The sequence below is a fragment of the Poecilia mexicana genome, unplaced genomic scaffold (assembly GCF_051168715.1).
Source record: "Poecilia mexicana isolate PSO_F unplaced genomic scaffold, ASM5116871v1 scaffold_8, whole genome shotgun sequence".
In the NCBI taxonomy this organism is placed as follows: domain Eukaryota; kingdom Metazoa; phylum Chordata; class Actinopteri; order Cyprinodontiformes; family Poeciliidae; genus Poecilia; species Poecilia mexicana.
In genome coordinates this window covers 24,105,989-24,132,846 of record NW_028263377.1, presented here as the reverse complement: position 1 = coordinate 24,132,846, position 26,858 = coordinate 24,105,989, and the positions used below count along the sequence as shown (strand labels likewise).

At 38.0% G+C, this 26,858-nt stretch overlaps 2 protein-coding genes across 2 annotated transcripts; one reads left to right on the top strand and one right to left on the bottom strand.

Annotated features, from left to right (window-relative positions):
• Nucleotides 1-939: 939 nt before the first annotated feature.
• paqr4a (progestin and adipoQ receptor family member IVa) lies at nt 940-15,385 on the bottom strand. The gene is made up of 3 exons (XM_015006662.2): nt 14,025-15,385; nt 8,174-8,392; nt 940-6,137 (listed from the first exon to the last, which is right to left on the bottom strand). Exons 1-3 carry the CDS (start codon nt 14,296-14,298, stop codon nt 5,704-5,706), a joined length of 927 nt encoding a protein of 308 aa, XP_014862148.1. The 5' UTR covers nt 14,299-15,385; the 3' UTR covers nt 940-5,703.
• A 3,067-nt stretch (nt 15,386-18,452) lies between these two features.
• Nucleotides 18,453-26,857, top strand: LOC106929605 (perforin-1-like). Its single transcript, XM_088007748.1, has 5 exons — nt 18,453-18,555; nt 20,716-21,252; nt 22,413-22,551; nt 22,641-22,852; nt 23,162-26,857. The coding sequence occupies exons 1-5, from the start codon at nt 18,488-18,490 to the stop codon at nt 24,039-24,041; spliced, it is 1,836 nt and encodes a 611-aa protein (XP_087863874.1). The 5' UTR covers nt 18,453-18,487; the 3' UTR covers nt 24,042-26,857.
• Nucleotide 26,858: the final 1 nt, after the last annotated feature.

The following is a 26,858-nucleotide window of genomic DNA, read 5'->3' as shown; positions in this document are numbered from 1 at the left end:
CATAGAAATATGTACATAGTGGTGTGGTGTTATTAGAGCAAACTGATATAATAATTCCACACCAGTCTGAAAATCTGCTATATAAATGAACATGATTAATTTATCTGCCACAAATCTAAAAATCCCAACGAGATGAAAGAAATTTTTAACTCAGACAAGTTTAAAAATATAGATTTAAGTTTATTGCACAATCGTTGCTGGAGACTGAGGAGTTTGAGAGCCTGTCTGTTACACAGGACGCTAACGCTGGACAGACATGAGGACAGCAGTGTCTATTTAAAGCACACAGACCTAACGAGGCGCCGCGGGTTCATCCCGTCAGCGCCACATCCGGGTATTTATGCAGGTTTCATGCTTGCACGGGTTCAGCTGGACAGTTCATACATGATCATGGAAGGTATGGAGAGCGAAAGAAAAACCCCGCTGCACCGCTCCCGCTATGACACAAGTGAATTCATTTCATTTGGCTGAGGTATGGCTTCAGTCGCGCCAGTGTCAGTGCACAGGAGGCTCCGCTAGGGGGAGCCAGAGAGGTGGGAAAATGCGGAGACGCTGCAGATGTGACAGTTATAACAGACAGACCCTCCTGAAAGCCCCTTCGTCCCAAAACAAAGGGCTTCCCTCGCTGCATGTGCACAGGACTGTGCAAAAGTTTTAGACCACATTTCATTTATTTGATGATGCTTGCAGAATTTTTCAAAGTGATTCTGATCAATTTTGGGGGAACAGTGGCGCTCCCATGAAATGTTCATAAAAGTGGCCTGTTTTAAAAAAAAAGTATATATATATATATATATATATATATATATATATATATATATATATATATATATATATATATATACACTTTTTTTTTCACTGTTCATGATTCATTTAGGTCCTCAAAGATTTTTTTAGTAGATTTTTGCTGCTTTACACTTTTTTTTGTTGAATTTAAAGTGGATTCACAAAAAAAATCTCCTAAAATTGAGTAAAAAAGCAGCTAAAGTCGCCACTTTGCAGCAACAACTAATGAAATAACTTTTGCACAGCTCTGCAGACCAGTGTCAAAGTTAGGATCCACAGAATTACAGATATAATAATAATCAGCTTTTAACAATACAGATAATTCATTATAAACAGGTTGTTAAACAGGCTATCCGGCACCTGTGTTGTTTAAAAAAACGTGTTTTGTTAGTCATGTTTTACTTTTTTTTCTCCATTTAACATTCAGACAAAATAAACAAACACAAGCCTTCCCACCAAAGGTTTCCCTTCTTCTTGTTACAAGGTTCACAGAGCGAGCAGACTGGACTAACGCTGGCGGGCGGAGCCCCGTTTCGGGTGGCGGCACCCTGATCGGCGCATCCTTCGGCTGATAATGCATAGATTGACCGGTGGAAGTCAGGAGGTATCCACTCGCCCACCAGGGAGGTCATTAATGTCTTTCTTGAGTCTAAAAATGTGGTTACACTTTGAAAGCGGCTCTACATTTAGCATTGAAACAAATTTAAGGATCTTCTTTTCTGTTCTTTACATATATATGGACACAGCTAAGCGAAACGTTTTTGATATCTGAAGCACAGCAGTGAAGCCTCATCTGCTTCTGGATTAACCCGCTTCCTTCCTGCACTGTTTGTTCGATTAATCTACATGTATTTACATCATCTTTTACAATCTTAAAATGTGTTTCCTTCCAATCCAGAGCCCTTTGGAGATTAGCGATCAGTGCAGTAACATCCAGGAGAGACTGAATTACGATGATTGGATGACTGGCTAACACTATGAGACATCAGTTTCTGTTTCAGAGCTACGTTCATGCAAAGTTTTAGTTTCATTCAATGGCCAAAATACATTAGTTTCTGCGTTTACATCGCAAACTCTACTTACAGCAGGTAATAACCACTATCAGGCTTGCAGAAGTAAAGTCTGGCTGAATTTTTCAGGGCGTAAAGGGAGCGGGTGGCGTCACGCTCTGAGGTCAGCGTGCGTGACGAATGACGGGGAAATCCTTCTCTCACCTCTGAGTCAGAGCCGACAGGGGAAGCAGGCGGCGTGCTGCACCGACCCGGAGAGACGGAGAGCGGCTGGCGAGGGACCGAGGCGACTTCTGCCGCCTGCAGACAGACTTCAGGGGCAAAACGCAGCAGCACGGAAATTTGGGATTAAACGGCTAAATGATTAAACCAGAAACACAGATTAGATTATGACAGAGGGATACGCTGAGAAAACAAAGAAATAAAATTACAAGAAGAAAGTTGTAACAATATGAAAATAAAGTCGTGCGAGTAGAAACTCGTACAAGATTCAAGTTGAAATATTGAGAACAAAATTGTATGAGAAAAAAGTGGAACGAGAAGAAATTTATAATATTGCGAGAATAAAATCAAAATAATTCAAGAATAAAGTCGGATTATGAGAACAGTAATTTTACGACTTTATTCTCGCTTTATTTCAACCATATTCTCATAGCAGTATGACTTTATTCTTGTAAAAAACAATTTGTCTTGCAATTTTATTTCTTTTCTCTTAGCCTGGCACTAATAGCACGCCGTATTAAATCAGCGCTGCTGCACGTTTTAAAAGAGCCGAGGGTGAGGAGGTTCATTCCTGTTTACAGCAGTTAGGCTGGAAGAATATGCAAATCATAAATACGTTAAAACAGAATAAAATTACAGTTTTTAGTTATAAAACATATGGCTGGAGTGCATTTACATTAAAATATAAAGTGGAAATTATGTGCCTTAGTAGTGGCAGAAATTACATTAAAACTGAATGTAAACATGGACCAACAGCAGGATATAAACAATTTTTATATAATTAGCAACAGTAAATCAATAAAGCTACGTTCACATAAATAAAATCCAAATAAAAACAGTTAGAAACTCAGCACTTTTGGCAATTTATTAACTGCCATCTATTTCATTTAAGTGCTTTTTGCTGCCACATAAACATCCAAATTCAAAAAGTAAACAGAATCTAAAGTCATTTTAGACCAAAAACCTGAGGTTGTTAAATAACTGTGCAAAAATAAAAACAGAAAAAAGTGCTCACAACCCTTCACAACCACAAACTTCAACGTGTTTTATTTGGGTTTTAAGTGAAATACCAACTCAAAGCTATGAAGTGGAGGAAAAATATGCATTTTATAGAAATCTGAAAGGTGTGGCGTGCATTTATATTCAACCCTCTTTACTCAGATACCCCAAACGTTTGCTTTCATCTCCCATTAGTAAACACAGTCCTCCTGTTTGTAAACTCATCTGAGGAAACTTAATAGAAAATTAGTGAACAAATTTTATAAATACCTAAAATAATAAGACTGGGCATTATTCGTCTAGAAGCAGTCAGGACGGGAATGGAGGAACTACAGAGAATCAATCTGTTGTGTTCATAGATCATAGAGTCTTTTTTGGCCTCAAAACACACTTTTCTCATTATAAAACACGGCGGAGGCAGGATGATGCTTTTCTTCAGGAGGGAGAGAACAAAGGGGGATTAATACAAATACATGCCACAGATTTTTATCCTGAATCATTTTGAAAATGACAAATTTTTCCTGGTTAATGATGTAAAATCCCACTAAAACACATTGAAATCCGTGGTAGGGATGTGATCAAATGTGAAACAAATTTGTAAACTCATAAATAATTCCTGAATTTAAATGGTACCGACATCTGGCACAAAAAAATTCAGATATTGCAGCTGTGTGAATCAGGAATGAACTCCTCACCCGCGTTTCGTCTTCGTTTGGACGGAAATGAGCAGAAAACCAGGAAATAAACTGAGAAACTCCATATTTAAAGAGGGAATCCTGTGGCAAACCCATCATGAGCGCTTAGCACAAAAAAAAACCGTGAGGGAGTCCGACTGTGTGCTGCAATGCTGATGGGTCGAGATATGGATGTGCTGCATAGGTAGCAACAGTGACATCTGAGAGCAACCGTTGGATATTTAACATATCATCTCTGACTCCCTGAGTTCAGCTGGCTCCCACATCTTCTTCAAATTAAACAAAATTGGTATCAAACGTTTGTGCTGCAAAATTTTTAATGTATTAATGTTTCCAGAGGTCATTAAAAGTCAACCAACCAGACCATATCTACAAAATCAAGCAAATTTGGTATTAAACAACTTTTTTCTTCTTGATCTTAAAAATTATAGCAGCACAAACAAAGATTTTTGCTGCATAAACAACAAGTTGTTTAAAACCATATTTTGTTGAATTTTATAAATTTGGACTGGCTGGTTGACCTTTGATGACCCATCTTTATCTTAAACATTATAGCAGCACAAACAAAATGCTGCATAAGTGTAGAACGGTTGACACCAAAATAATCAAACAAGATGAGGTGCAAATCAACTGTGCTACGTTTACGCTGCAAAATATTTTTTTGTGCCGCTACCATTTTAAAGATACTAGTAAATGTTTCCAGAGGTCAAAGGTCAACCAGTAAATCCCTATTACAAAATCAAACATATTCTTTCAATCAGCTGCACTACAAATATTTTAGCAGCACAAACAACTTTTGTTTAAATCTTAGAAATTGTAGCACAAAAAATTTGCTACACAAATATATCAAATTTGATTGACACCAAAATAAACAAAATATGGTGTCAATCAACTGTGCTACGTTTGTGCAGCAAAAAGTTTTGTTTGTGCCGCTTTTATTTTATACATATTGATGTTTCCAGAGGACATCAAAGTCCATATTTACAAAATCAAACAAATTTTAGCTGCACAAGCAACTTTTTTTTATCTAAGAAATCGTAGCGGCACAAACAGAAGATGTTGCTGCACAAACATAGCACAATTAATTGACACCAGATTTGCTTTATTTTTAAAATCTGGACAGGTTGGTTGACCTTTGATGACCTCCGGAAACATTTATTAATATCTTTAAAGTTTAAAATAATAGCGGCACAAACAAAATTTTTTGATGCACAAATGTTTGAAACCAACTTCGTTTAGTTTGAAGAAGTCAGGCGGAGGGCAACTTCACTCAGATTCACCTACCTTTTTGACTGTGCAAAAGTTTTAAACCATCCCTCATTTCTTTAAATGTGACTCCAAATAGTCAGATTTTCCTTTTCATCTTTTAAAGCACAAATGTCAAATGAATTTCAACAAATCATGAATGTTCTCAAAGGACCAGCTAGGCCAGAAAACCATCAACAAACTACTAAAATATTAATAAATAACTCTCTCTGCATTCAATACAAACTTTGTAAAGTTAAATAATATTGATATCTTTTGGCATATTTATAATTTGGTAGCATACAGATAAAAACTGCTGTGATTTAATTGATAAAAATAATATTTAGGCCACATGGAAAGACATGACGGGCCGGATTTGGCCCCCAGGCCTTGGGTTTGACACACGTGCTTTAAAGATCAACAGTGATGGGAAAAAAAAGCAGCAAAAATCTGGAGAAAAAGACTCATCTGTCTGCTTGGAACCAAAATATAGATAAATGAGGGACAACAAGACTTGTGCACAGTAGTGTTGATGTTCATTTTAGTGTTTAAATGTTTCCACTTCTCTGTGTCTGAAGTGTTTGTGTGGTTTTGTCCACATTTCTGTGCGTCTTACTTCTTCTCTGCCTCCGCAGAAACGTCTAGGATGGATGAAGATATAAACATTCTGAGTTTAACACATGCAGAGACGCTCAGCCCCCTCAGAGGTCCTTTCACTTCCTGTCCCAGAGGACGGGGGGCTGGGGTCAGTCGGAGGGACAGATGTAGCTGTTGATCCACAGCAGGTCGTCCAGGACGCCCCAGTGCAGGTAAAGGATGGAGCCCACCACCAGTACGTGCATGATCTGGTGGCTGTTGCACCAGTAGTCGAAGAGGCCCGGCCGGAAGCGCTCCGGGATGCGTGTGATGTTGATGACCCCGCCCAGCACGGCCAACGCATCCATCATGAGGAAGTGGCGTAGCGAGGTGGGGCTGCCGCCGCCCACGCCCACGCCACGCAGCAGGAAGAAGGAGAAGCGGAACACGGCCTGCCAGGCGAAGGAGCGCAGCCGGCGCACGCTGCTGCGGGCCGTGACTGCGCAGTAGATGGCGTGTGTGGACAGCAGGATGTATACGAGCAGCGACACGGTGCGGATGAAGGGGTAGCACCACAGCGTGATGTAGACGATAGGGAGCGCCCCTGAGGAGGGAAGACCAACAAGGTCAGAAAGGTGGGGAGGAATTAGTTACATCTACCCGAGTAACTTTTTGGAGTATTTTCACTTCACTGGACTTTTTACTTTTACTTTATCGCGACTCAAACATGAGTAAAATTTCTGAGCACTCTGCCTACTGAGAGTAACTTCACTGAATGATGAATAAGCTTGTTGTAGAGGTGATCTATCATGCTTAATTGAACAGGTTAAGATGAACATGCTCTAATCAAATCATGTTCATTACATTTCTTTACACAAAACAGTTCTTAGATACTAAGATTTTGGGCTAAAATTTAAATTTGAGTCTAAATTAAGATTTAGGCTTAATTTCAAGCCTAAATCTTAATACTAAGATTTAGGCTAAAATCTTAGTATTACAATTTTAGCCTAAATCTTAATACTAAGACTAAGCTGTAATGATTTGTGGCTCATTCTGACGCCATACATCAGAATGAACTGATTTATGGTGTCTTGTCACTTTAAATCCAAATAAGACGCTGCTGGCCTCGACGCCCCCAACTCAACGTTTACGAAAATAGCTGCAATTACACAACTTTGGAAAGCAGAAGTGGAGCTTCCTGTACAACCAACAAGAGTATGGAAAGTGGTTTCTGGATGGTAAATCAACAACAAAACACTTGTCTTTTCCAGCAGCCATTGTGCAGCGCATACAGCAGTAAAACCAGCTAGGGTTGCTAGGTAACGGCACAGTACTCGTTGAATGTGACTCAACAAACGGGAGGTTATTGAAACGGCTCATTTTCCAGACACCAAAAAACAAGAAGTTATTAAAAAAAAAAAAAAAAAACACAGTGCTTGAGAACTCAATAGGAGGACAAAAACATGCAAAGTGTGAATTTTGCATTAAAAAATCAGTTTTTAGGTATATTTGGTTTTTAAACCATTAAAATAGGCAGCTATAAGTGTTTTTAGGGGGCGTCTCTAGTATTCGGATTTTAGCTATTCACAGACGGCTGTGTTCCTGTGAGAAAACCGGGGTTCGTGGTACTCTCCACGTATTTCAGAATCTCAGCCATCTATCAGTAAAGTCAGGAGTGATAATCAGCATAGTAAAGGTCACTGGATTCAATAAATATTTTACAAACTATAGATCCTCGAGTGTGAAGCAGCGGGACATACAGCATCTTCTAATTTATTTAAGTTCAGTGCAAACATAGAGAAATAGTAAGATCAGCTGTATTGGGGCATTCACACCAGCGCTCTAGACAAACTAACTCATTGGTCTAGAAAGTCAGGTTCATTTGGAAGGTGTGAATGTTTTTTTTTTTTTTTTACCATTTTCTCCACTGTTTGTTCAATAAAAGCATCAATAGATTTCAATACAAATGGGAATGTTTCTCAAGAGCAGCATTTGTGTTTGTGGGGCAATAATTGCTGTGACACACAGTCCTTGCCATACAGTTACCTAAAAAATAAGTAATAATTCTTATCTTCACTTTTATCATCACAACAATACCACAAAATATTGTGATAAAACTTTAAGTCAGTGTAACTGTAAGCTCAGTCCATTTACCACTTAAAAACTAAGATCCATTTATCCAAAGTCTTACAATCTAATTAGAAAAAGTGCAGTTAAGTACTTTTGTTTTACTGTCATTGAGTTCAAACGTGGTCCACATTTTATATCTGTGCTCAGCAATTTTAAATAATAAAGCTGTCGGATGTAAATTATTAATGCATTGGAATCGGTACATGTAAAGCAGAGGAATCGATTCCCATTTTCCGGCGTGTACACACGCATAAAAAATACATTAATAATAAAGCTCCACTCAGTTTTATCACAACATGATAATACAGAGATCACTAATCACCAAAGACGTTGGCTACTTGCTTCTACAAGCACCGCTGAATGCAGTGAAATCAATACAGCCGCACCTCCAGGCAAACAGCAGCATGGTAAGTCATCAGGAGTCAATACAGCAACATTAAACCCTGGAAGCAAACACAGCAGCAATAAAAGAACGACAGCTGAAGAAACGACTGGGTGGAGGCGGCTTACCCAGCGTGTTGATCATGCAGATTCCACAGACGTCCAGCTTCAGCAGGGTGTGGTAGACGGGCTCCCCGCCCTCGTGGTTCATGAACAGGTGGTAGACCACGGAGCCCAGCTGGGGCGACAGGCAGGCCAGGAAGTGCACCACGCCCAGCCAGGTGACGCTGATCTGAGACCAGGGGATGTTGAGCGGGAGCAGCACCAGGAAGCAAACCAAAGGGATGCCTGAACATAAAGGTAAAAAAACAGCTCTGATTAGCACAACGTTTGAAGCCAGGGCTGAAAACGATTAATCAGATTCATCGTGATTAATCGATTTTTTAAAAATAATCGTCAACTAATTTAGCACTCGATTAATCGCTGACTGAAGTATACAGATGTTGAAAATGCTATTTGTTGGAAGAACAACAAAATAAGATAAAAATAAAACACCTTTTGTAAAAAGGAAATCTCTTATTAAACATCTTTAGCAATGTGTTTATGCAAAAATGTATTAATTGGTGTATAATAACCATTAATGCTTTGGCAATAAAATGTTTATTATTTAAAATAAGGAATTGCATGAATTAATTGTTTAGGTGAAACATCAACAAACATACCAGGAAGTAGTGCTACAACTATTATTTAGTAATCGATTAATCTGCAGATTATACTGACAATTTATTGGTTAATCAGTTTTTAAAAAATTGCCATTCATTTAACCACTTAGGTCTTTTAAACAATATTAGGTATACATTAAAAGATGAAAGTAAAAAAATAATTCAGTTTCTCTTTTAATTAAGAAAATAAACATTTCATAACATTCCTATAGTAAATCTGAAATGGGTGAAGCTAAAACTGTAAATTTTGGCTAATCATATTTACAGACTAAGATGTTTTAATCTTAAAAATAAGAAATATATATATATTTTTTTTTTTGCTTAATTACTGCTTTGAATATGTTCTTTTTTAGATTGAATACTTCAGTTAACGATTAATCCGTTACTAAATTAGTTGTCTATTGTTTCAATGAACGATTAATCCAATTAATTGTTTCAACCAAACTTAAAAAAGTACGGTTCTCAAGCTGTACGTTTTATGAATGAGGTGAAATGCAGTGGAGGACTGGCACCAGAAGAATCCACTCAAAAAAACAAAAAAAAAATAAATAAAAAATAACACAGCAGCTCTGACAAAACCAAATTAAGGTGTCATGTTTGCTGTGATGGATTATCTGGCTCAGGACTTTGGGTTCCTGTTTCTGGAAGCGAACAGGAACGATTCGGGATCTGCTGAGCGAGTGCACAGAGCAGCAAGAAAAGCCGAAGAGGGAAGCGTGCTTATTGGTGCTCCCTCCTGAGGGAGAAACAATGAGAGCTCATTCTAACGCAGCCAAAGGCAATTCTGCTACTTACACAGGTTGGCAGAAAAAACCCTGAAACATGGACTGAAATACAAATAAATATCACAACTGCAACCGGATTCTCAGAGGACATTTAAGCAATTTCTGACATATGTTGGGTGAATCTGAAATGAAAACTTTGTGAGAAAACAAATGTACAACCTACAGAGAAATATTGATACATATAACAATCAGAATCTGCTATTTATTTTACTGAGATTGTTTTGTTTTAAGTCAACAAAAAGTGTTTATGTAATGTCTCAAAAGCAACAAAATTGGATGGAAAGTGTCTTTGAACAATCATTTTAAAATCTTACTGATAATCCAATGGATTTATGTCTAGACTTTGACTAGGCCATTCTCCTCTAATTAACCCCTCCAACTGTAGCTTTGGCTTCATGTTTAAGGTCCAGAATGAAGTATTTCTCAGTCTCTAATAGGTTTTCTACCAGTTTCCTCACAGCATGATGCTGCCACTACCGTCTTTCACCAATCCACAGACTTACTGACGTTTAGTGGTGTGTTAATCCACTAATGAACTTATAGCTACATTTTCAGCATTTTCGCTTTGAAACTATTTAGCACACTTAGCTTCATAGCGCTAAATTACTTTGTAAACTTTCAGTTAAATAAAGTTTGACATCTGTGTTGACGTTTGGTTGTTGACTGATGAGAATTCTTCAAGTAGCTAGATGTTTATATTCATGCTCTTATTTTGAAGTCTGTTTATGCAGCAATTCCATTTCCTGTACAGAAGTTTTTTTTAAGAAACTTTACTGAGCAAGTGGGAAGTATAGAAGAAATGAACAAATGAAGTGTAGCTATGTAGGAAAATATATAACGTACTATATGCCACTGACACTTGGTGGGTTGAAATTAGCACTTTAGCGTTAGCTTCCACTAACTTTCTATGCTGGTACAGCACTTTAGCCTTAGCAGAACTAAAGTTTATAATTAGTGCTTTAGAGTTACCACAACTGCTGACATTAAATTAGACACAGTTGGACTCTATTAAATTCTAATGAACATTTAACAGTGGAACTGGAAGACATTTTAAACATCCAAAACAAATAAACAAAAACAACAGAAACAAATAAAATGGACTATGGAGTCTTTGTAACTAAAATTGTCCTTCATAAAATTGCTAGTTGAGACAAAAGAACCAGATTAAAGACTTCTGTCGTCCAGTTTTTCAGTGCTTATTGTGACGGGCCCAAAATCTGTGAGAAATCCACCGAAGCTTGTGGCTGTCATGTGACTAAATGTAAATAAAGTGGTTTGAATAGCTTTGCAAGGCAGAGTCCCACCTGCTTCTCTCTGTTTGTGCTCACTCTGCCCTTTTCAAAGTCGAGGCATTCGTCCTGAGCAGGTGATACAGTGAACGCCGGCCACTGTAACATCTATTTTAGGTGCGTTATCTCCTCCCCTCCCCCTCCACTTCACCGGAGCGACCGAACTCAGGCGTGGACGGCGTGGGGAGGAACTCCTCTGAACGCCTGCAGCATGAAACGTGTCTGCGACCCGAGCCGAGGGCAGGAGGTTTCCAGTTCGCATGCAAAGCAGTTAGTTAGAAACCTCCAGGCCGTGAATGTTCTGCGATTACCGCGAATGAGGCGTCTCTTTGTGATACAGCCGCCGTTTAATCTGTGACACCGGAACGCCACGAGCTGATGACCTTCAGAGTCAGGAAGCTGGTTCAGTTTAAGCCGGCGACCGCGGAGATGATGAGCTGACGAAAAAACGACAAGAGATGCTGCTTAAGAGCCGCGTTATTGGCTCCTTATGGTGCGACACTGAGAACTATAAACAGATGGACAAAAGGATGAGACACGGCTGCAGAGATTAGCACATTACTGAAATTAAACTAAAAAAAGAAGAGCATATTGTGTAACTGTGACATTTACACTGCAAAAACAAAATCTTACCAAGTATTTTGGATCCAGTTTCTAGTGCAAATATCTTAATATGCTTGAAATAAGAGAAAACTAACTTACAAGTAATTTCTCAACAAGATATAGTAGTTTGTTTTAAGTCAATAATTCCTTAATATTGAGTAAAAAGTACATGTTCCATTGGCAGATTATTTTACTAAAAACATGGGAAAATGTCTTGTTATAAATGAATTAATCTACCAATGGAACAAGAGCTTTTTCATCAATATTAAGAAATTAATAAATACTTAAAACAAGCTCTTATTTCTTGCTGAAAAGTTACTTTTAAGTTAGTTTTGTCTTATTTCAATTGTACTAAGATATTTGCACTAGAAACCAGACAAAATACACTTGGTAAGATTTTGTTTTTGCAGTGTTGGACCTTATGTAAAAATCCACTCCAGGTAATTTTCACAAACTGCTTCATTTCAACAGCAAGTTAAACTTTTTTATAACAAACAGATTTTAAAAAATGTACTTTCCTCTTACTATAAAAGGCAAGAAATAAATCTGCATGTTCACTCAATAATATTATACTGCAACAAGATGTATTTAACTGCAACAAAATAGTATGAGAAATAATATTACAGGAGAACCGTGTCGTGTGTTTGCAGGACTAATTTAAAAATAATAAAAACTATTTATGTTTTCTGGCTAAAAGCAGCTTGGAGAATCTTTTTCGATGTAGTTAAATCCTTAAAGTGTAGTAAAATGACACATAAAATGCTTCATAGTATACCAAAACTGCCAGAATTAGAAACACATTTTGAAATATACATTAACAGAGAATTAAACTTTATCAAGAAATACATTTTATCCTTTAATGTATTATTTATCCTTTTTTTGCACTTAAATATTAATGTAACTGTATTTATTGGAATTATTATTTTATCTGTTAGTATAAGTTACTAAAAAGGCTTAAGTTTTCTAAATATAATATGTCTATAGTTGAGCCATTGATTTAATTTTATATTTACTCTTAAGTTCAATGGTTTTAGTCTCTGTTAGGCTAAGGCTGCAACAATCTAATGATCAAATAATCCTTAATCCTATAAACTTTATATAGTCTACAAGTAAAATAATACGTGTAAAAATAAAATCCCTGCAGTAAAAAAGTACTAAAACGTCGTCAATTCACTGCACAAAATAGTTTCAGTTTGTCGCTTCAAAGCAAATCTAAGCCACTAAAATGGCTGCATGCATGACGGCGTCTTCATAACAATATTAAATATTCATGGTGCCGCCACCGAACAAGGTGGGGAATTTTGCAACATGTCACTGTACGTTGATTACATTTGCATATTTGCTCTGCTGCCATAGTAAAAGCAAAAACACACCAGCAGACAGAGCATACGGAAGACAATTAGGGCCACAAATAAAGAAAAGCATTACCAGCTTTTTCTTTAAAAAAGATGGGAATTAAAGATGGGAGATTAAGGCCTCAGATTAAATTCAGACTTTAATCTCTGAATTCTGAAATTTCTTCTCTGAATTTTTATTTACTTCTCAGAATTTGGACTTTCATCTCAAAATTCACCTTTTTTTCCCCATCAGCATTCCATCGTTTGTGTCAGAATTTGATCCCAAAATTCATACTTTTTTCAGAATCCTAAAAAAAGTATTCTGAAAAATTCTGATGAAAGTCAGAATTTGGACTTTCATCTCAGAATTCTGACAATTTTTCTCACAAGTTAAACTTTTTTTGTTCTCAGAATTCAGACCCCACCCCCCTGGATTTAGGTCAGAATTTGGACTTTAATTTCAGAATTAAGACCTATTTTTCTTAGAATTCACACTTTTGTATTGTTAGAAATTCAGTCCAATCTCAGAATTCAGACCCATTTCTTGGAATTTGAGGCATAATGTAAGAAATCAGACTTTGGCCTGAAAATTTTGATTTTATTCACAGAATTCAGAACTTAATCTCAGAGTTTGGTCTTTTTTTTCCTCAAGATCTGGGTCAGAATTTGGACTTTAATCTCAGAATTCTGACTTCAATTTCAGAATTAAGACCAATTTTTTTCAGAATTGACAGTTTTTTCCCCTCAAAATTCAGATATTAATGTCAGAAATCCACTTCAATCTCAGAATTAAAACTGTTTTCCCCCCAGAATTCAGACATCAAGGTTAGGATTTGAGCTTTAACTGTTTTTTGTCATAATTCCAGCAAATTTTTTCAGACTTCAGACATTAATGTCAGAATTTGATCTCAGAATTCAGACCCATTTCTTAAAATTCAGACTTAAATCTCAGAATTTTGACTTTATTCTTAGAATTCAGACTTGTGTTCAGAGAAAATAAGTCTGAATTGCTTTTCTTTCAATTTCTTCAACCCTCTTCCATAAAATCATGTCTATAGCAGGGCTCTTCCACAATTGTATGTAATTATTGTGAGTTAAATGCTCCCCTGAGACTTTTTCCTGGAGCTCTCTGTGGCCCTGCAGGTCCATTTTTCAACCAGAGGAGGGTTTATCCTCAACCTCACCTGTATTAAAGCACATCATGCGGATTCATTTAGTATTTTTATTCATCTTTTTGCACTCACCATGTGTGTAAATGTTCCCAAGTTCATTGTGGAGGTAAAACAGGCTCCTGATGCAGTCCTGCACGGAGGAGATGGGCCGGTATCCAGTCAGGACGTATTTATTGAACTGGAGATGTGGCGGGGAGCTGGCCCAGTCCAGCAGCCTCGGTCCGTTTAAAAAAGCCATGGCGAACAGAACCGTCAAAAGGACGCCGCCGAACAGATAAAACACAGACTGCACCCCTATGTACACGTTCAGCAGGATTATTGCGACCAAAACCTTATGAGATATCATTGGTGTCTGTTTTTTTGTTTTTGTTTTGTGTGTGTGAGAGCTCACGTCAAGTCTCTAAGCGCTACCCGGCAACGGCGCGTCCGTCTCGGCGCTGTTTGTTCTGAACCCCCGCTGTCCGAGCGAGTGTCATCCGCAGGGATGGAGGCGGACACGGCCAGCCATACGCATGACGGTCTACGCTCCGGACGGTCATTACATTATTCGGCATTGATGAAATGTGTGCGCGGCGCCTAGAAGCGCAGAGGACGGGACGTTTCCTGACATCTTAAAGCCGCTTCTCGGGGATTTACTCAACGCTCCGGTGCGGCAGGGCGGGCTGGAAGGATTCTCGGGCGGTGATGCTGCGAGAGCCGCAGGTCCATCCGACTCCAGAGGATGCTACTAGCTTGACTCCAGCGGCCAGATTTACTCACGTTAGAGCTCTAGGTCAAACGAGGAGAATTAACTCGGTCGGCTGTCTTTCGCTGAGCTTTTCAAAAACAGAGAAGCTCCGTGATTTTCCAGCGGAGATTTTGAAGGACTACGGGCTAGCAAGCCGGGCAGGCGGCTACCAACGTCCGGTGTCAGGGGGTGAGGAAGCTGGTGTCTGAGCCGGCCTTTTCCGCATTCTCAAGGCCCGGTGAATCATTTTAATTTTCCCCATATTATTTCTGATCCCGTTGTCTCCTAGCATTGATTCCGGCGGACAGCATTCCTTAAAAAGCGGCTCCCTCTCTGTCGGCCTTAGATCCGCTGCATCGCCTCCAACAGTCAAGCTAGCTCACTGTGAGCGACACTTCCGGCTGTTTCTTTTCAAAATAAAGTACTCGCTGTAGAACATGCCAGAAAGGAACATTTAGTGCCGCTTAATTTTTTCATGGCACCTTCAGTCTCTATGCATGCAGCAGGAACCCAGAAAGCAGGAAAGTAACGATCTTACATGAAGTGCAGAGTTGGGTAGTCACTAGTTACATAAAATTACATTTACTTGAGTAACCTTTTGGAAAAAATTACTTTCAGGAGTATTTTTCTACGCTTTACTGTTTACTTTTACTTGAGTAATTTTATTATGAAGTATCGCTACTTTTACTTGAGTAAAATTTCTCGGTATTCTCTCAACCCTGAGTAACTTCACTGAATGAAGAACGAGACGTTTTTAACCAAAAAATTCACCAGATACACACGCAATTTTATTTTGAAATAAATTGATTTGGAAAAATGCTTCTTTTGCCTGATTCTGGTAATTTTGTAATTAAATAGATTACTTAAATTTAGGACTATACCTACATTTCAGATATTTTATTTAGGTCTGTCTGATGATGTAATTTATAAATGTATAAATTATTGGTAAGTTGATCAGTTACTCAGTACTTGATAAGGTCAAATAATTACTAAATAGTTTTTACTCTTACTTGAGTAACTGGGTGGTTAACAACAACAATTTCCATTTTAAAAAGTAATTTCACACACATGCACATATCAGATAACCCAGTACTACACTAACAAGGTGCAGTCCATTAGGTTGTTTAATGGACTAATTGAACAAAAACATTTATAAAATTGGTTTTGTATGATCATTACCATCCCAAAAGTTTCTAAGTACTGTTCTAAAAATAGATAGAAGTCAGGATCGACTTTCTGTCGTCTCAGAAAAAACACATTCTGTAAAAAGACAAAATAAAGGGAATATTTTCTTTAAAGCAAGAAAAGAAATTCTGTTTTATATTGTAAAAACATGATTTAAAAGTCAATTTAAAAAGGTCAGCTTTTCCAATCCTCAAGCTAATAAAATTAGCTTGAAGATTCTCGGCTACCCAGTCCAACAACTCTATGAATTTATTAATGATATGAAGATATTTTTAAACCAAAGCCAGCTGGAAATTACTTTACAAGTTACTGATCAAGCCCAAAATCTCTGTATAGACTCAGATTGGACCTCCAGAGACACATTAAGACAGTTACAAAGTTGACCTTCTATCACCTGAAGAATATTTTGAGGATCTTGAGAAACTCAAACATGGGTTTATGTCTCATTTATTACTGCGGCAGTGTCCTCACAGGTCGCATTCTGACTAAAACCAGGGAGATGGAGCTCATCACCCCAGTTCTAAAGTCATTACTCTGGCTCTCTGTGGCTCAGAGAAATGACTTTGCTGTTAGTTTATAAATCACATCTGCTGTTGTTCTATCAATCTTCCAGATCACTCAGGTCTTCTGGTTCTGGTCTACTCTGCATCCCCAGAACCAGAACCAAACATTCAGCTTTTGTGCACCACAAATCTGGAACAAATGTCCAGAAAACTGCAAAAATGCTGAAACACTGAGTTAAAAACTCATCTGTTTAGAGCTCCCTTTGATTAATAATAACTGTAACATCTTTAATTGTTCTCTATAATCCAATGTTTCTTGTTATTTTACCACTACAATATACTTTTTAATGTTTTCATCATTTAAGCACTTTGAATCGTTTTGTTGCTTTTCTGTACGATTACCATGCAACCATATAATGCCAAGTATATTATAATAATAATTAATGAACTCATTTGAACACATTCCAAAACACAAAAAAAAAAATTTTAAGTGAAAAATCATTCCTAAAATGTGGGGTATTTTTAATAAAAAGGTTTTAATAATAATGTTCTGAACTTCAGTTTGTGAGTAAAGTCTAGAAGCAGCAGGTTATGGCCTGTAATTCTCTGAAAAGATGTTGAAGATTTGGGTGAATCAGACCCCACTCTCCCCTCCCTCTGTTTTCTGAACCAGATGACTGGTGATTCTGTAAAACAGAAAAAACCAGATCTCCCACTGGACAAAGCAAACATGGCACATTAATCAGATGTGGTTCTGCTTTTACTCTGACTTGGGTTTCTGTAGAAACTGATTAATTTCAAATAGAGAAAATGATGAATAGATTTAAAGTATTATTTTAATTTTACCTCCATGTTTCTTCTGACTGGAGTGTCGTCATTTAGAAACTTGAGTCAGAGTGAGAATATGTGAAAGTTTAGGAGAATTGAAAAGAGGTCATCCAACCTACCAATGATAAATTAGAAAAAAAACTGTGGAAATGTAAAAAGAGGATTCAATTTATGTAGCAAAAAGAGTCTTTAGCATTGTCAAATATCTTGCAACTGTAAAAACAATCATTTGATATTGCATATCTGTTTGCATGAACATTCGCTGGTGAATATTAAGAATTACTAAGCAATTATGTTTTTCAGTTTTTCACACCATACGACCAGTGGTGGTGTACCTGCTATGACCCAGTTTTCCATGTGGTTTAACACAATGCAGATACACGTCTTTCAGTATCTCTCTTTTGTCACCAAAACCCGCACAACAAAAAGCAGGTGAGAAAACTAATGATTTGAATTCACATGTGTGAACAGATAAAAGGTCCAAGAGAAAGATGAACCTCTTTTTTTGGCTCTCTTGGTCCTTATTTGAGACTGGTCAGACAGGAAAGTGGTGATGAGAGAGAGAGAGAGAAGACGTTCAGCAAAAGGTCTGCAGAGCGGGATCGAACCCCAGACGGCCGAGTCCAAGACAGAGGCCTCCAGATCCTGGTCACACATTAGAACTACTGCAGCGCTGCAGAATGATGGATGGATGGACGGACGGACGGACGGACGGATGTGAATCTTTCATATAAAATCCAACATTAAAAGCGTTTGGTCGGAGTAAATTTACTGTTACTGTAAATCTAAATATTTATTCATTGGTTATAAATTATTGATAAACATTTAACCCAATGGCCTCCAGTGGTCCGGATGTGTGGCTCTTTAAAGAAGCAACATGAGAATTGATCTGGTTGAAGCAACTTCGCATGCATCTCTGCATGTTTGTGTCTCTGCTATTATTTTGTTGTTAAGCCCCTTTAGCAATAGTTTGTGTGTCTCGAATACTTTATTTTGTGCAAATTACTCAAACAGTTAAAAAAGCCCACATCATGTACTTCATTTGACACTGCAGAACTGATGCATCATCATTTTCCAGTGAATATTAAAAATTTTTGAGCGATTAACAAGAATTTTGGAGTTTACCATCATGTGACTGAGGGTGGTGTACGTGTTAGTGCCCCTGTTTTCCATGTGGTTTAACACAATGCAAATAAATGTTTCAGTGTTTCCCTTTTGTCACCGAAGGTCACAAACCAAAACCAGGTGAGAAACGACTTTTCGAAAGGGGCTGTAGTGCATCAGCTGCATCCATGCAACAATATAACAACGCAGCGCTGCTTCTGACGCTCAGTGCTGAGGAAATGTATGCAGCGCAAAGGTAAGTCTGTACTTTCTCTATGAACGTTTTACATTTAAAAACATTTCATTTTTAGCTAACACAATAACTAAAAACTGTAATAGTGATAAATTCTAAAGTATGCTTGTTTAAATATTTAAAATAAAATATATTGGCATTTTTCGAGAACTTATCAGTTGTAAACAAAACAAGACACTGGAGAGAGAGAGAGAGGTGGGAGTTGATAACAATAGGATACGATCAAATAATGTGTTTAAATATAAGCCAGGATGTTTTGGTTACTATAAACATTGTTTCTCTTGCCTCTAGATTAAAATATGTTTTTACGCTCTAACTGCTAAACAGTGACTGAAAGTGAAACGGCAACTTAAATGAAAGATGAGCTCTCTGAAGGGTCTTAGTTGTGGTTTTATGCTGTCTACCAGTCACGGATTCAGAGATCAGACACAATTTAAAAACCGTCTTTGTTGGCTCAAAAATCAAGGCTACATATTTAATCTGCTCACCAAGTCTAAAAGTCCAAAGGTTTGACATTTTCTTAATGCAGAATGACTGAAGTGATTGTTTCAGAATGAGACCAACACTCAGCTCAATCAGGGTAAAGATCACAGAACAGGTGAAAGACTTTGGTGTCATTTTCATCTCAGATCTGTATTTAAGCAGCAATAGAAGGTCTGTTATAAATTAACTTACTTTAAAAATGCCAGAATCAGTGGTGGAGAAAGTATTGAAACACTGTGCTTAAGTAAAAATACAAACAAAAGCAAAAATGCAATTTAGTCAAAGCAAAAGTTAATGTTTTTACTTGAGTAAAAGCATGTGCATTTAAAAATACTTAAAGTATTGAAAGTAAAAGTGCTTTCTGAATGGTTTCTCTAATAAAATGGGTATAAAGTGTGTCTACCGTATGTATATTTCTAAATATTAGGACATCAATATTGTGTCATTTTAAGGAATAACACTGCAGATAATGCATGTTTTTACTGTGTCTGTGAAACACTTCAGGGATAACCTGCAGTTAAATGAGATTAAACAGGAATGATTACACATTTAAAGTTTTTATTTAACACAACACACAGATAATGTGTTATTTAAACTGCAGTAAACACTTTCCAGGAAAAGTTGTCTGCCTGAAAAAAAAAAAAAAAACATGTTCAGGTTTGGTTGTAAAGTACGAGAGGGTAAAAGCCACACTAATAAAATGAGCAAAATAAAATTATAAAAATAAAGTCAAAATATTACAAGAATAAAGTTAAAATACTAAAATAAAATTGTAGCTCTACAAGAATAAAGTGGAAATATTATGACTTTTATTCTCGCATAACTATTCTTGTATGACTTTCCTCTCAAATAACTTTAGTCTTGTAATATTATGACTTCACAATAGTAAAAGCATCATTCAGCTTCTATGCACCACAAATTTGGAACAAACTTCCAGAAAACTGCAAAACAGCTGAAACATTGGGTGCCTTTAAATCTCAACTTAAAATCCACCTGTTTAGAGTTGCTTATGGCTAAATTAGGGTTAGAGTGTGGGTTTTGATGTCTTCGATGGTTTTATCTTTACTTTTTATCTATTTATAAACTTTTTTTTATTCCTCTTTCTAATGGTGTAAAAGTGGTGAGTGCCTGAGGGTCATTGCGCGCACAGAAAAACCCTGTAAATTCTAGACCAACGGGTAAAAATAGTGCACAAAAATCCGTGTATGACGGCAAAGTCCTAGCGCAAAAATTCGCACGACAGGTGGACGGAGCCTGGTGCTGCAAGGTTGGAGACCTTGTCCTGTCAGGCGACGGGGCCTGGATACCCGTGTTAAACAGACAGCAGAGTCCAGCGACGACAGGCGCTTAAATTCCCTAACAAAACTATGTTTTTATCTTTTTTTTAAAAAAAATGTAAATCGTTCTGTTTATTCAATGTCACATGCTGTTTTTATTTTTATTATGTAAATCACCTTGAAATGCCTTGTAGCTGAAATGTGCTATACAAATAAAATTTGATTTGATAAAAAAAAAAATTCTTAGTATGGCTGTAATACTCCACCATAGCAAAGGGATCATGATAGAGAGATTTTTTAAAAGACACCAAGAACCAACCAGTTGATAACAATCCAGCTTTCTATTGCTTGTGATGGCTTTGTAAGCTAAGTTGTTAAATAAAAATGTCTTTTATTTTAACAGAAACATGTTGCTGTTGCATGTGTGCATCAGTGCCGGTGTTCTGCTGTGGCTCCCTCGGTGTACCACAGGTGTTTGCACTGAAGGGACACCCAAACAGTGTCAGGAAGCAGATATCGCCCCGGGAACCAATCTGGCAGGCGAAGGCTTTGATATAACCACCATGAAGCGCAAAGGAGCCTTCGTGCTCAACATGGATGCATGGCGACGCAAGAATAAAAAATGCACCCTGTGCGTCAACCCCTTCATGGAGAACAAGAAGCAGAAGCTGCCTCTGTCCGTGGAGGACTGGAGGGCCAAGCAGTCCTGCAACTCCAAGGTGTCGTCCAAGCTGCACAAATCCAGCGAGTCTCTGGTCAGCTCCACTTCTTCTTCCGTTGAGAACAACTGGAAAGTGGGCTTGGAGTTTCAAACATTAAAAACGGGCGGGTCGTTGATGCTGGCTGGAACCAACTCCAAAGTAGCCGATTACTCCATGGAGAAAACAAAGAACGACAAATTCAGCTTCTCCAGCCTCGGCATGTCCTGCGAGTACTACAGGTAGGAAAACCAGAGCCCAAACTTTTTTTTAATGGAGTTGAAACGATTAATCATGATTAATCAATTATTAAAATAATCGTCAACTGACTTGGTGTTTGATTAATCATTAAAGCTGCAGAATGTAACATTTGTTAAAACTGTCACCATGTTGTCATAATTTGAGACAGATAATCTATGAAAAGATCAATATCCTCTACCATCTGAATAAACACACAACTCCTGACCAAAAACAACCAATCAGAACCAGGAAGAGGGTCTTAGCGCTGTCAATCAACCAGGTGTATGCGCTTTAAATGTGCTAATGGTGGAGAACAACTCACCAATACAGGAAAAACAGCAATCCACCATCATCTGTGGCTATGCTACGTAGCATTAGCATTCGTGGCAGACTCTGTTGTGTTGTGGTGAACCAGCTGTAGTAGCAAAGAGCAAAGAGGGAGAGTGGTCAGATGGGCGGCATGTGCACAAGAATGACTGACAGTGCTAAGACCCGCCTCCTGGCTCTGATTGGTTGTCTCTACTTAGCACTGGGAGAAGGCAGAGGAGCTCGATGTACAGCATAGTATGAAGATTATCTGCCTCATACTATGCAGCCATGACATGATGACCGTTTCAACAAATATGTAAAAAAAAATGCATTAAAGTCACATACTACAGCTTCAACTGGAGTAATGGTCGTCAACTAATTTAGTAATCAATTCATCGCTAACTGAAGTTTACAGACTTAAAGGCCATATACTGAAGCAGTAATTTAGCCAAAAGTGTACAAAACATATATAAACTTTGCATTTAAGATAAAAAAAAACTCTGCCTTTGTCTATAAATATGTTCTACCCAAAACTGCTCAATTGCAGTTTTAGCCTCACCTGGTTCAAATGATGTAAAAAACTAAAAAGTCTCTTTTTAAGTACCTTTTGCTATTCAATTACTAATTGGTCAATCCAAAAACGAACAGATGAACTTCTGGCATTGTATGAAAAAGATTTAAATGAAAAAAATAGCACAAGGTGTGTTTTTTAAAATCCGTTTAATCAAATAATCATCAGAATAATTGATAAATTAGTCAATCACTAAAAATAATCATTAGTTACAGCCTAAATATTTTGTTTGCAAAACATTTGTTTCATTGTTTATTTTTGTTCCTGCCTCGCTGAAATCAGCTACCGAGTGTCGAACTCGCCCAGGCTGCACCGGGAATTCAGAAAAGCGGTGAAACAGCTTCCTCCGGTGTACAGCTCCAACAGCAAGGCGGAGTTTTATAAACTCATCGACAACTTCGGCACCCATTACATCAGCAAGGTGACACAAACCAACGCAACAGACTTTAACACCACCGCACTGTTTTTAGGCTAAATTGTTAAATATGTCTGTAAAATGTGTCTTTCCAGGTGAAGTTGGGTGGAGATGTTCAGTCTGTCACCAGCATTCGTCAATGTCAGGCCAGCCTGCAGGGCTTCAGTGCAGAGGAGGTGCAGATGTGCCTGGAGGTGGAGGCGTCTGCAAGCTTCAGGGTCACAGTAAAAACTGAATCAAAACACTGCAAGAAGGACGTAGAGAAATCAGAGAGCAAGACAGCGTTCTCAAGCCTCTTCAGTGACAGGTACAGAGATTCAGTCACTTTTCTCTGTGTGATCCTTCCTAAACTAAGAGGTTCCTACATTTCTTCCAAATGGAGTCTGATGTGTTGCTATTTCACTGCAAAAACACAAAATCTAACCAGTTTCTTGTTCAAATATCTTTGCAAACTCCAAAAGACAAAACTGTTTATTTTAGCTAACTTTTTATCAAAGGATAAGCGTTATGCAAGTTATAGTCTTTTTTTAAGTGGGATGTTGCTTTCACAAAGGTTATGTTGTGCAATGTTTGCTACAAAAAAGATTATATTGAATAATCTTTGACTTCTCGACAGGTTTACAGAAATCAAAGGGGGCCATACTACAGAGCCAGACCTCCTCTTCTCCGCTGATAAAGACCCACCGGCCTACAAGGAATGGCTCAAGTCGATTCCACAGAGCCCTGATATAATCTCGTATTCTCTGGGCGCTCTGCATGAACTCCTGCCTCCTAAATCAGCAACATGGTCCAACCTGCGCTCAGCCATCTCCCATTACATCCTGGAGAAAGGTCTGCTGGTCAACTGCACCGAGCGTTGTAGAAAAGATTCGAAGGATCAGTGCGTCTGCCAGTGCCAAAATGATCCGGCGGTGAACCAGGATTGCTGCCCGGTGAAGAAAGGCATGGTCCACCTGAAAGTAACCGTACAGAGGGCTACAGGTCTGTATGGAGACTACTTCACATCCACAGACGGCTTTGTGAAAGTCTTTTACAATAAAAAAGAACACCGCACACAAGTCATCAACAATGACAACAACCCAAACTGGAAAAGGGTGTTTGATCTGGGTTCGCAAGATCTGTCTATAGCAAAAACAGTGAAATTTGAAGTCTGGGACCAGGATAACGGCTGGGACGACGACCTCTTGGGATCTTGCGAGAAGCTTCTGCAAAACGGCACCAAGGAGGACGTCTGCAACATGAACCATGGCCGGCTGTACTTCAAACTGGAAGTGAAATGTGCTCCGAGTCTGACCGGCCCTTCATGCTCAGAGTACAAACCTACACCGATGAATCAGAGCCTGAAGAAGCTTTACGTGTCGCGTCACGCCCAGCCTATCCCCAAAGCCATGCTGCTGGAGATGGGAGTGTTTCTGAACGAGTCCGTGTCTGCAAAGCTAACCTTTAGGAAAAACCAGAATATTACTGCTAAAAGGCAAACATATTATCTTAAATAAGGCAAATGTTTAACACTGCAAAAACACAAAATTATACCAACTACTTCTGAACAAGTTTCTAGTGAAAATATCTTCATACATTTGAAATAACAAATCTAACTTACAAGTAACTTTTCTGCAAGATATTGGAGATTGTTTTAAGTCAGTAATTCCTGAAATGTGACCTATTATTCTTCCTTGAACAGATTAGGATAGGCTATGGACTACACAAAATATGTTCATTAAAATTTTTTTTGCACAAAATCATTCTTAGATTTGAGTCTGTTCAGTTCAGAATGAGCCGTTTCATGGCCGTTTCATGGCCTCTTGTCACTTGAAATCCAAGCTTCTGCTGGCCACTCCTCCAAACTCAGCATTTACACTCACACATGAAAATGGCTGCAAACAGATGTGCAACCATATATTTTTGAAAAGCAGAAGTGGGGCCTCCAGCACAACCAACAGGAATGCATCAAGTTGTTTCTGCATGGTAAGTCAACATCAAAACACTTACCTTTTCCAACAGCCATTGTACAGCACATACAGTAGTAAAATCAGCTGCCTAACCATGGTGGAGCTCCACTCAGGTTGCTAGGTAACTGGTGGAATTCTGCTGGGGTTGCTAGGTAACGGGCCTGGGCTTCTGATTTATGACATTACTTTCCGGAGATGTTTGAAAAGCCTCAATTTCAAGACACAAAAAACATTAATTCATTGTTCAAAACTGGCCGAGTGGCCAGAGCTTTTAAGAAGCAACAAAGACCCAAATGAAAGTTCAAAAAAGTACATTTTTTCACATAATACGTCCTGTTTAATATTGATGGAAAAAGTACTAGTTCCACTGGCAGATTATTTCACTTATTATAACAAGACATTTTTCCCATGTTATGTGAAATGATCTGCCAGTGGAAATAGTACTTTCATCAATTTTAAGGAATTATTGACTTAAACAAGCTCCTATATATAACTGAAAAGTTCCTTGTAAGTTAGTTTTGTCTTATTTCAAGTTTACTAAGATAGTTACACTAGAAACTAGACAAAAATACTTGGTAAAATTTTGTGTTTTTGCAGTGAGATTCATTAAAGCTGCTGGCTCTCTATTGCTGAGATTGTTTTATTATCTGCACCTTTGCTTTAAATGACAATCTTTTTAGAAAAAAAGCTAGGAACCATTTCTTAATAAAATAAAATAAATAAATAATTGCACGCCCCCAGATGTAGAGGCAATCAGACAGAAGATAAGAACAATTTCCTTCCCTGTAGGTCTAATGAAAACATAAATTCACAGAGGATATTTCACCATCTGTTAAACTCTGATTTTTGTAATTTTGGTCCATTTATGTATTATTTTTTGTGATTTTCTCATGTGTTTGTTCATATATATTTTTTGTTCATTCATTTCTGTTTATTTTTAATTTCTGTTCATTACTAAAAGTAGTCTGCATGCATTGCCTAACATCCCCTTTCGTAAACAGGTGAGGCCATTCCTTATTTCCATGCATCTTATAATTAAAGAATAAAGTAAAAGCATTTTGCTTTTGCAAAGTAATGTATTAACATAGTCTGTTTTCTCTTACAGAAGTGGTAACTGTGATTATTACAAATAATTAGAATAATGTGATTGTTGTTCTCTTCAGTTTCACGATAATTGAAGGACAGGTTAGGTTAAACTTATTTCTGTTATTTGAATAATCTACACTGCTGAATTAAGCTGTACTGACGCTTGCAAAGCATAGCTAATAAAAAAAAGTTTATAAAATTATAGAGAAGTAGTGCACCTGCATGTTTTTGTACTTTCATTTGAGTCTACTCCTTCTAAAAATCAGACGATTTTTAGCAACAGTTTAATGTTTTTTGGTGCTGCACCATTACCTAGCAACCCCAGCTGAGCTTGGCCTGGTTACCTAGCAACCCCAGCTCAGCCTGGTCCCGTTACCTAGTGACCCAAGTGGAGCTCCAGCATGTTTGGTCAACTAATTTTCCCGCTGTATGGGAAAGTCAGCTGTTCTGTTGCTGACTTAGCAATTCAGAAAAGATGCTTGTATCAGTAGCGCCTGCAGCTGCACCTTGAAATATTACTTTAAGTAAATAAAGAAAAGAATAGGTTTGGGATTTTTTATTATCTAACCCTCTTTACTATTAGCTAAATTGTGGAGAAAAAAAGATCTTATGTGTCAACACATCTTGCAGCATCAGAGCAGTCATTTGGATCCTGCCTGAGATTTCTAACGTGCTTGGTTCTGGCAAGGTCGCCCTTTATGACCTTTTTTTGTGGTTTCACGAACTGAAGAGGTAATGGGTCACCCGGTTGGCCGACAATGACATCTGCTGCCCCCTACTGCCCCCTACTGCATCTTACTGCCTAAACTAAACAGTTAAATCTAGTCAAAACGTTTGCAAAAATAGTTGAAATTAAGCAAACATCATTAGTTCACCTTCTCCTCCTCTGGACGTCGCAGACACACCACATGGGTAGGCTTTGCTTTCATGTCTTTGTGTTGGAGATGTGGTTGTGCTCTTGTGGGTCAGGTGCAGTGATAGTATTGTGACTACCCTCCATAATATCCTGCAGGCGCCTCTGGTTTGTATAATGTTCAAAGACGGTTATAATTCTTCTATTTGCAGCCATTGAGTTGGGGCTGTGGCCAGCAGCATTTTATACGGATTTAAAGTGACAGACTCCCTAAAAAAGCTCATTCTGAACTGAGCAGACCAAGAATGATTTTTGCAACAAAAAAATGTAATGAACATGTTTTGTATAGACCATAGACCTATTCTAATCTGTGCAAGGAAGAATAAAGGTCACCTTAAGTTCTTCAAAGGTGGTACAACTGTCAC

Coding starts and splice junctions, on each gene's coding strand:
- paqr4a (XM_015006662.2), bottom strand. CDS start 14,298: ATGATATCTCATAAGGTTTTGGTCGCAATAATCCTGCTGAACGTGTAC. Junction 8,393..14,024: donor TGGGAACATTTACACACATG/GTGAGTGCAAAA, acceptor CTTTATGTTCAG/GCATCCCTTTGGTTTGCTTC. Junction 6,138..8,173: donor CTGCATGATCAACACGCTGG/GTAAGCCGCCTC, acceptor TTCCCTCCTCAG/GGGCGCTCCCTATCGTCTAC.
- LOC106929605 (XM_088007748.1), top strand. CDS start 18,488: ATGCAACAATATAACAACGCAGCGCTGCTTCTGACGCTCAGTGCTGAG. Junction 18,556..20,715: donor GAAATGTATGCAGCGCAAAG/GTAAGTCTGTAC, acceptor TTATTTTAACAG/AAACATGTTGCTGTTGCATG. Junction 21,253..22,412: donor ATGTCCTGCGAGTACTACAG/GTAGGAAAACCA, acceptor CGCTGAAATCAG/CTACCGAGTGTCGAACTCGC.